This window comes from Galeopterus variegatus, unplaced genomic scaffold (genome assembly GCF_000696425.1).
Source record: "Galeopterus variegatus unplaced genomic scaffold, G_variegatus-3.0.2 Scaffold3016, whole genome shotgun sequence".
Lineage (NCBI taxonomy): Eukaryota > Metazoa > Chordata > Mammalia > Dermoptera > Cynocephalidae > Galeopterus > Galeopterus variegatus.
Window position 1 is genome coordinate 63,287 of NW_007729127.1, and position 10,774 is coordinate 74,060.

General features: G+C 33.6%; 1 protein-coding gene across 1 annotated transcript in view; it reads right to left on the bottom strand.

Moving 5' to 3' along the window:
* Positions 1 to 10,774, bottom strand: part of ATP13A3 (ATPase type 13A3) — a 43,866-nt gene that overhangs the window by 29,932 nt on the left and 3,160 nt on the right. The window contains exons 3-10 of the mRNA XM_008583730.1: positions 10,180 to 10,249; positions 8,816 to 8,950; positions 8,230 to 8,302; positions 6,081 to 6,212; positions 4,731 to 4,910; positions 4,434 to 4,591; positions 3,354 to 3,542; positions 1,583 to 1,644 (exon numbers count right to left, since the gene is read on the bottom strand). Of these exons, the coding sequence (XP_008581952.1) occupies positions 1,583 to 1,644; positions 3,354 to 3,542; positions 4,434 to 4,591; positions 4,731 to 4,910; positions 6,081 to 6,212; positions 8,230 to 8,302; positions 8,816 to 8,950; positions 10,180 to 10,249 (999 nt within the window). The remainder of the gene's footprint in view (positions 1 to 1,582; positions 1,645 to 3,353; positions 3,543 to 4,433; positions 4,592 to 4,730; positions 4,911 to 6,080; positions 6,213 to 8,229; positions 8,303 to 8,815; positions 8,951 to 10,179; positions 10,250 to 10,774) is intronic.

A 10,774-nucleotide genomic window follows, 5' to 3' on the forward strand; every position in this document is an offset into this window, starting at 1 on the left:
TATAAAAAAAAAAAAAAAAAAAAAAGGTGGGGAGCGGGGCAGCAGGGGGGAATAAACAAAGTATTCTACAGTCCATAGGTTTCTGGGGTTTAGAAGACAATACAGATACCCATGAACTTTAGAGTCTAAATATTAATAATTTAAGGATAAGCAGCAAAAGATTATGTATAAATTCTCAGGAAATGAGAGAGAAAGAAATACAAGAGAATGAGAAAATGAGCACATAAATTGAGGTGAAAATATGTGAACACAATGGCAGAGAAAGACTGAAAACTAAACAGGTGGAAAAAGATACACTATGCAAACATTAGGCAAAAGAGAGTTGGTATGTCGCTATAAAAATATTAGACAAAATAAAATTTAAGGCAACATGCATTACTAGGAATGAATAAGGTCTCAATGTGACATAATATTTAGCAAGAAGATGTAACAACTCTTGAAATTACATTAACCAAACAATACAGTCTCTCAAACTATATAAATCAAAATCTGGCAGACTTTTGAGGAGGAAAAAGTGACATAAACACATCTATAATAGTAAAACTTCTGAGCTTCAAAAGACAACCAAAACAAAATAAAAAGATGATCCAGAGACTGGTAGAATATGTTTTCAACACATAGTACTGAATAAGATCCCTACTCAGAAAATGCAACAAAATTCTAACAAATGAATAAAGACTACCAACACAATAGAAAAGTTAGGATATAAACAGAAAATACACAGAAAAATGTTAAATGACCCTGACTTCAAAAATATGAAAAGATGCTCAACTTTATAAGTAACAAGGAAAATGCAGATAAAGCCACAATGAAATACTCATTTCATATCCATCCACACTTGGCAAAGATTGCAAGTCTGACAATATTAAGTTTTGCAAGGATGTGTAGCAACACGATCTTTATCCACTGAGGGAGACAGTGTAAGCGCCACCACTTAGCAATTAGGCAGTACCTAGTAAAAGTGAAGCCATGCCTGTGTTATGACCCAGAATTTACACTTACAGGGATCTAGCTTACTGAAACTCAACTACATGCTCAAAAGGAGTTGTGCGTACGAATTTTAATTGCAGCACTATTTGTGAAAGTACATGGAAAAAAGAAGAAAAAACTAAATTGTCCCTTAGTAGAAGAACAGATACTATGGCTTAATCATATAATGGAATACTACAGAGCAGTTAAAAATTAACAAATTAGATCTACACATAGCAACATGGATAAATCTTGAAAACAGTATTAAGAAGGGGGTAAAAGCAGCAAAAACATATACAGTATATTTCACTCATATATATTATTTATATGTTATATATGTAGTGAAAATATAAAATGTGCAAAAATAAAAATAAAATAATTTCAGAATGGTGGTAGGGACAGGGAAACAGAATGGGACTTCAGCGGTTTCTACAATATTTTAATCTTTTAAAAGAAAATATCTGAAGCAAATATGGCAAAATGTCAACTGTTTGATTTTGGTGGTAGGTACACAGTAGTCTGTTATATTATTTTCTTTATGATTAAATGTTGCATATGTTAAAATATTTATCAAATATCAACTAATAAACTATCAACTCTAGCTAATATTTACCGTTTATTTTCTACTCGTTGAATACCCCAAAGATCTAAACCATCTTCAGTAAGAGTTCCAGTCTAAAAAAAAAAAACACATGCACGACGTATGAATAATGCCTCATAGAAAAAGACACATATCATTAAAAACTATTCTACATATACACAGTGGAGTATTACAGTTTAAAAAAAAAAAAAGAAAGAAACAGGCAAGATCTCTGTATACTATACTGATAGAGAATGACTTCCAAAACATACGGTTAAAATGGGGCTGGCCAGTTAGCTCACTTGATTAAAGCGTGGTGTTATAACACTAAAGTCAAGGGTTTGGATCCCCTTACCGGCCGGCTCCCCTCCCCCAAAGAGGGAGGAGGGGGAGAAGGGTACAGAATAGTACGTATAGCAAGATCAGTACTTACAGTATGGTTCCTCTATGTAAGAGGAGATGAGGCATAAGTGTATAACTATATTTATATGCTTATATTATCAAAAAAACCAATGGAATGGGCCGGCCCGGGGTAGGGAAATCTGAGTATGAAATGGGTATTACATAAAACTAAGGAATTGTGAATTTTGTTAAGTGTGATAGTTGTGTTGTGGTTATGTAAAAAAAAATACATATTTTTTTTTAACACCTTATCTTCTAGAGACATATATGAGGTATTTATGGACAAAATAATATATCTGATGATGCCCCCTTCAAAATCAGAGGATAGATGAAGACTGACAAAATGTTGATAAATGTTAAAGCTGGGTAGTGTGTAAATGAGAGTTTGGGGTTTGTTAAACTTGTATCTTTTCTCCACTTTTGTGTCTACTTAAAAACTTTAATAATAAAGTTTCCAAAAAAGACAAGCATAAGTAAAATTTTCTGAACAGATAAATATTAAACAGTCATGGTAGTATATGACCTTTCTTTTTAAAAAAAGCATGTTTCACTTTTTTTTTCTGTAATAATAAAATGCGCAAAAATCAAATTCTTATCATATCAGTTACCCAGAAGAGCTTGATGGAAGTTTTTTTGCTCAAGGTTTAATTCTCAAAATAAAACTTTCAGGAAAACCAATTTCAGCTCAGGAAACAAGAAACCTTTTTAAGAGGCAAGGTATATTTCGCAAAGGTATACATACAATTAGTCATTTTCACATAAAATTCTAAAATCTGTGGCCTTCATAATTTTAAAAGATATACTCAATAAAAGCAAAGAGTAAACACTAAACATACATATTTAAAAGCAATAAAATCACAGTAAATATATGTATGGAGCATATTCTGTTAAATAAGAATTATCTAAAAACAGAAAGATCATAAAATCTTTACTATTACTACTACTACAACTACTTCTTACTACTATTACTACTACTACTATAATTCTGGATATGAAGAGTTAATCACAGATCAGAATAAATAAGCAATATCCAAAGTATTAAAAATTAAGAAAATAATATGCAAAAATGATGCATATGCCAAATAAGCTGAGGAAGAGGACAATTAGAGGAATATTAAAGAATGTGAGGGCCGGCCTGTGGCTCACTTGGGAGAGTATGGTACTAATAACACCAAGGCCAAGGGTTTGGATCCCTATATAGGGATGGCTGGTTAGCTCACTTGGGAGAGTGTGGTGCTGACAACACCAAGTCAAGGGTTAAGATCCCCTTACCAGTCACCTTTAAAAAAAAAAAAAGAATGTGTACAAATGAGTAAACAAAATGGAAAACATTAATCTAAATATTTAAAACCTACAAAATAAGTAACCTTTAAGAATGATTAAAGGTTGAAAATGAGCCAACCTTGTCAAAGCAAACAAGATTCAGCTGTCCACAGATATTTATCCTTTGGGGACTAATACAGAAAATACCGATTTTTTTCAGTCTTCTCTGTGCATACACAATACCAGCAGTCATTGCAGCAGGAAGTGCAGGCGGCACAGTAATTGTAACAATATCAAGAGACTCGATAATTATTACTCCAACTTCTACCTACAATTAACACAAAAATGAATGTCAAACCCCCAATATTAAATATTTAATGTGGGTATTTCTTTAGTGAAAATCTATAAACCATTTTCAATTTTATATATATGTGTATATACATATATCTACTACCCACTTATCATTTCTCCCCTTCAGATATTTTGCACTGGTTCTTGTAGTGGCTATTAAAAAAGAAAAAAAAAGAAAAAGAAAAAAAGAAAAATTCTGCAAAATAGGAAGCTCAATCAATTGTAGAATGACAGGTATTTTTTTAAAAATTCTGTCATTTTTAATAGCCCTATTTACTTCACACACGACACACTTCAAAGTAAGTTCAACAAACTGCCACATACTGACTCATCCTACAAGCACTGTACTGTACCAAACTCTACAGGAAAAGAAACTTGACAAGGTCCCTTAGAGGTGTCTTCAATTAAGTAAGCAAAAATCATTTTAATATTAAATATTCTATCCCACAGGTATAAAAAAGAAAAAATAAAACTTTTGGTGAGTATGCAGTTTTTTCTTTTTCCTCTTTTTTTTTTTTTTTTCAAGTCACAAAAGAGCAAGTAAAAGGCCATCTAAACCAGAGCCATCCAAAAGAACTGTCTGCTGGTTTTTTTCCTTTTCCTCTTTTTTTTTTTTTTTAAGTCACAAAAGAGCAAGTAAAAGGCCATCTAAACCAGAGCCATCCAAAAGAACTGTCTGCTATGACAGAAACGTTCTAATCCGTGCTTTTTAAAACAAAAGCAACTAGTCACACATAGTTTTTTTAAAGTTAATTTAAAATTAAATTAGCTTAAAAATTTAGTTTCTCAGTCTCACTAGCCACATTCCAAATCCTCCATAGCCACATGTGATAATGATCAAACCCTATTAAGAGTCCAATGTACATACCTCATTTAAAATGCTATTGATAATAGTGTAGATAAACCCAATGCCAGCCACTGCTACAAGACACAGTAGAAACAAGTAGGCATCTCTGTAGAGCTTAAAATCAGTTGGTTTAGGATACAATATGGAACGAACAAGCTGTCCTTTAGAAGTACTAAATCCTTTCAAAAAAAGTTAAGGAAGAAAATGACATACTTTAATAAGGAAAGAATTATCTCCCAAAACAAAATTTCTTTTAAACATTCAGTCAGTATAAAATATGCTAGACATGCAAGAAGAGATTAAATAAATGTTTTCTACCTGTTCTAACTACTATGGCTTTGACAAGTTCTCCAGTGTAGAAACGAGTCTGAATAACAGTCGTCCCACAAAACAAAGTATGTCGTTTATGTGTTTCCGGACTATAAAATTCATCTCCTGTTCCTTTTAGGCCCACTGAAGGGTTTGGCAAATTAGTCTTTGTCACTGGAACACTTTCTCCTATTAAAAAAAAAAGTTCAAAGTTCATTCATAAATTATTTAAAAGGAAGCATAGAAATCAGTATCAAACACCAAAAAATCTTAAATTGTTAAATATCTTAAATGTCACCATACTGTTTACAATAGCAACCTATTATAAAGAGTTCTGTATATGGATAACATAGCCTAATCAATTAGCTTTTTGTCTACCACACTGTTTCACCCAGAAATACCAAGTTCTGTCTCCCACAATAATTCCAGAAAGTGATTTGTGACTCAAAGGTAATACTTGTTTATATTTGGAAATAATTGTACTGTTGAATGTTCAAATAATTTCAAAGACAAGGCAGTTGTTCTTTTATCCTTAAGAAATGAATTGGAAAGCACTCTGTTACCTCAAGAACACAGAGATGTGAAGACCTACTCCTAACTCCCCCACCCATCACCACCCATCCACCCACCCACCCACACGCACACACACACACACACACACACATGAGTAAGGAAGAGAAAAGGCATCTGGGCAACGAAGAGAAGAATTAATAGTATGGGTGTTCTCAAACAATCACGAACAGCCAAATTCTTTTTAAATTTAATTCTCTGTAGTATTTATACTTCTTGCACCAAAGAAGGCAAGTGTGTAGGAATTTCTAGGTATGAGTGTGTGTTTTAAGGTAAGACTCTTAAGAGTTTCAAATGTAGTATTTACGAATCATTTTCTTGTCAGATTGACTGATAATAAAAAAATTCACATGACTAAAAAAGATATAAAGCTCTCTCTTGAGATGGCGAATTTCCAAAGGAAAGCCATTGTAAAGTCTACCTCTCCCCAGTTCAAGAAAATCACAAAATCTTTATTTACTCCCACTTTTTACACATTGAATAGGAAAGCTAATATGGTACATTCTCTGTGGGCAAAGAATTTCTTCCCTCTTCCCTTACCATAAACCATTTCCTCATGTCAAAAGACTGGCCAGAGGCAGGCCAAGAGATGTTGCCAACGCAAGCATAGTGATTTAGTATCAGATCTGAGTATAATGCAGAATTTGGTCTACTCAGAATAAAAAAATCTTCAATATCCATCACATTCATGACATTCTTAAGGATACAATTTTGAAAAAGCTTACTCAGTACTTTATCCTAATATCTTTATAAAGAACTCGTGATATTTACTCATTTAACTTAGTTTACCTGTTAACATGCTTTCATTTACAATGCAGGTCCCATTAATAAGTACTGCATCACAAGGCATGACTGTCCCATTTAAAGGAATAATCATGACATCTCCCGGGACAAGGTCTGTAGAAAAGATCTCTTCTATTTCTGATTTTAAAGAAAAAAGAAACATCTGAAAACAATATTAACTTGGAATAAAAATACAGCAAACAACTGATCCAAAGGTCACCTGATCGCAATGGTAAATTAGTAACATAATGGGTTTAAACACAAAAGTCCCAAAAAACGGAGTTTCGACAAATATGATTAGATTAATAAAGCATGGTGTGTCAGTTCATTTCTCTCCTGATGGGACACCAACGAAGCACTGGTGACACCAAGTCCCCTCTGACCAAGCAATTGGGTGCACTTTAACACCCATAACAACTACCCATGATCAATTTTAGCTATCGGCCATCTTAGAAAACAGACACAATGAGTCCACACAGGAGACTCCTCCGAAACAGGTAAATAAACTCAGATTTCTGTAATTCCATGGAAAAGGAAGAAAGCTTTGAAAAATTTAGCCTATTTTCTTTTCAACAGCATTTTTTATAGTGTTCTTTTTCTCAATACCACTCTTTAGAGTTTTATAACTCTAAAGTCTCACTGCCTTATTAACACTCCCAAATTAGTCTTTTTAGATATTATTTTAAATGACTAAATTTATTAAAATAAACATTGTGATATTTTATCTAGTTCATTGTTTTCTTAAAGATTTAAGTGAGCAAAACACTTTTTAAAAAGATTTTAAAATCTTTTTTTAAAAATCTTTTTCCCAAGGGTAAAGGTTTTTCTTTAGGATCACCTTGTATTTAGGCATTCTCTCTCTTCCTCTCTCCCTCCTCCCCCTCCCCCCACAAATTGCTTTCCATTGCCATTTGAATTGAGTCCAAATTTCTTAACATGCCTTAGAAGGCAATCTGTCATCTATTGCTGCTTGTACCATAGTGAATTTCTTTCAGTTCTTACAATCACCACACAATCTCTAATTTCCAGGGCTCTGTGCACTTAGAACCCTCTTCTCTCCTTCTCTCACTCTCACCTTACCAACTTCTCACCTACCTTTTTATCTAGCTAATGTGAATTTCTTTCAGTTCTTACAATCACCACACAATCTCTAATTTCCAGGGCTCTGTGCACTTAGAACCTTCTTCTCTCCTTCTCTCACTCTCACCTTACCAACTTCTCACCTACCTTTTTATCTAGCTAATTCATATAGACACCTGTTAAAAATATTTTCTCGGGGCCGGCCCAGTGGCTCACTCGGGAGAGTGCGGTGCTGATAACACCAAGGCCCGGGGTTCGGATCCCATATAGGGATGGCCGGTTCGCTCACTGGCTGAGCGTGGTGCTGACAACACCAAGTCAAGGGTTAAGATCTCCTTACCAGTCATCTTTTTAAAAATATATATATATTTTCTCAAAGAAGTCATCCCTGACACCTATAGTAAATAAGCTCTAATACTAAGTTCCCTAACCTATATATATATTTTCTCAAAGAAGCCATCCCTGACACCTATAGTAAATAAGCTCTAATACTAAGTTCCCTAACCTCTCCCTATCATAGCACCTGTCACACTTTATTGTTTGTGTTTATCATGTTTTTCCAACTAGACTGAATACAGAGAGTACCTGTCACATTGTAAAAAAACAAAAAAGAAAAGAAAAATACACTTTTATATAAATGATTGAATTTGATACAAACTCATGAATCCAAACACATATTTTTAGTTCTTAAATGAATGTAGGAGGGCCTGGCTCACTTGGGAGAGTGTGGTGCTGATAACACCAAGGCCACAGGTTTGGATTTCTATATAGGGATGGCTGGTTAGCTCACTTGGGAGAGCGTGGTGCTGACAACACCAAGTCAAGGGTTAAGATCCCCTTACCGGTCATCTTTTAAAAAACAAAATAATGAATGTAGGGTGGTCGGTTAGCTCAGTTGGTTAGAGCCCAGTGTTCTAACACCAAAGTCAAGAGTTCAGATCCCCATATTGGCCAGCACCCCCCGCCCCCAAAAGAATGTATATGTATAATAATACATTGAGCTTACTTCACACATTAGTGCTTAATGGGTACCTTTTTCTGGTTTATTCTTCCAACAGTCACCTAAAGTACTTACCTGCATTTACTCTACAAACTGAAACTCTCACAGTACTGTGAGCTGCCACCATGTCATGCAACATGACATATTGCTGAAAGAGGGAAAAGAAATTAAAAACTAGCCAATATAAACCCACTAAAAATATTAATAAGCAAGAGTGCTAAAAAATAAGGTAAGTTCATACAAAAAACACATATTACTCTGACTTTATAAATGTCGAGTCAAAGATTCAAAGATTTTTCATTGTTTTAGCTCAAGACAAAATAAAAAGCACTTTAATGAGACAGCCCTGAAAACATCAGAATCAGCCTTCCAGTATTCCAGTCTGTGATAAACAATTATAGATCCCTATGGCTCTAAGCAGTCAAGTGGTAGTCTGACTCTAAAAAGCATCTGCCTTCCCCCAACGTCCCCCCCCAAAAAAAGAAAAAGGTATGGGGAGGAGAGGAGTATAATAAATATTCATACAACTAAAATAATAACTGTATTGAGTATTTACTTTGTACCAAATACTATTCTACACATCTTACATGTTATCGCAAAATACAAATACAGACCCATAATAAACTAAATAAATTAATAAATTAAATAAATTTGAACTTACCTTTCTAATGGAATACAGTGAGCTTACAATTGATACTATGGACATAATCACAATGGCTAGAGCATAGTAATAGTATTCATCAATGCTCCACAGTATAACACTGAACAGTTGGAAAATGTAAAATGGGTTGAGAACCTAAAAAATAAGATTTTTAAGTCAAATTAAATGAGATAATTATAACCATGCAGATTCTCCAACTTTTCGTTGAGCAGTAACCAACAAGACACTTACAGAATAAGTTCTACAGTACTAGGGCAACAGGTACTACTCTAAAGAGTAGGGTGGTATGTTAGCCTTTAACATACTTTTCTTGTTTACCTTTAAACTACCAAAATTTGGCTAAATAAGCTTAATTTAAATTATTTGCATCCATTTAGATTCATATCAAACCCAAATATAGATTCAGCTGGAAAACGCTATTTAGCTGTTTTGCAGTCTGCTTTAGCAACAAAGTATATACATTTATTTCCAAAATTACTGTGCTCTGGGCTACTAAAAGAAACAAAACTTTTAATCAAATGAAACAAACGTTCACTTATTAATAAACTCACACACATATATATATAGTCCCATTTTTACCTCAAAATCAAATGAGACCATTAGAAAGAATTTATTCCAATTTTACAGATAAAGGAGCAGCAGAGAGAAAAGATTTCCTAAGATCAAGCTAGTTTCTGACAGAACCATATTACAAATCACGCTTTCCAATGCTTAATCACTATACTACCCTATATTTGATAGCAACATTATATGGGCACTTTCAAAAACTGAAGAAAAACAATCTTATTTCTACTAAAAGTATTCATCCAACACAACTAACTTTTGATCTTTAGTCAAAAAACAGAATGAAGATTGGCAAGCCTAACTCTGCTAAGCAAAGTTACTTCCTTCCTTTACATGCCCACAATCCTGTATTCACACCTCGTATGGCAGCACTTAAAACTTAAGTCACTGCAATAACTAATGTTTCCTCCCAGACTACACAGAACAAGCTCCTTACGGTCGATCATCATGCCATATTTTGTATTCCAAACTTCTGGTACAATGCCTACTCTCCAATAACATATCACATGAAGAAAACATGATAAATTATTTTTAAAAATGAAAATATAGTTAAAGATTTAGATGTGCAACTTCTTGAGAGTAAAAAGGAAAGAAAACCCAGCAGATGATAAAAAGCAAAATAAGACAAAATAAAAAGATAATTCATGCCCAAGATTGTTTCTCTACCTTTGCCTTCCAAGTAAAATAATAAGCAGTAAGTTAGAAAACAGAAAATCAAGAACATCTAATTATTTAATCATGACTCTTTCCAAATTAACAAATCTACTGATCACATATGTTGTTATATACAATAGTCTTACCTCTTTAATTAAAAGCTTAAAAACAGAAGGCACTTTCACAGTAATTTCATTTACTCCATAAAGCAATTTTCTATAACAGGAAAATACAATAATAGCATTATATCATATTACATCATATTGTACAATAATAATATAATTTAGGAAAGGCACCGCATTAGTTAAAGTTCAAACCACAGACTGCTCTTAAATTCATGTTTCTAAACACTTGTCTCCTACAATTCAAATTCTCTACCTACGGAGAATTTTTAAATCAAAGAAATCAATACTGAATAACTATTCTGCTAGTATTTTATTTTATTTGTCTTACATCTTTGCCTGTGAGAATTTTTCCCACTAGTCTGTCATAGCCATGTGAGCAAAAGGCTCTCTTCTCCGTCCTTGAACACAATAGGTCTTAATAATTTTGAATTATAAGTAATTTCTACAAGAGATTACATAAATTTGAGGGATCTTATACTATTCTTCTGATAAGAATATTGTACTTGGAATGGATATTTCAAAACATAGTGCATTTGACTTTTAGGAAAAAATGCTTTTGGGGCTGGCCCGTGGCTCACTCGGGAGAGTGCGGTGCTGATAACACCAAGGCCATGGG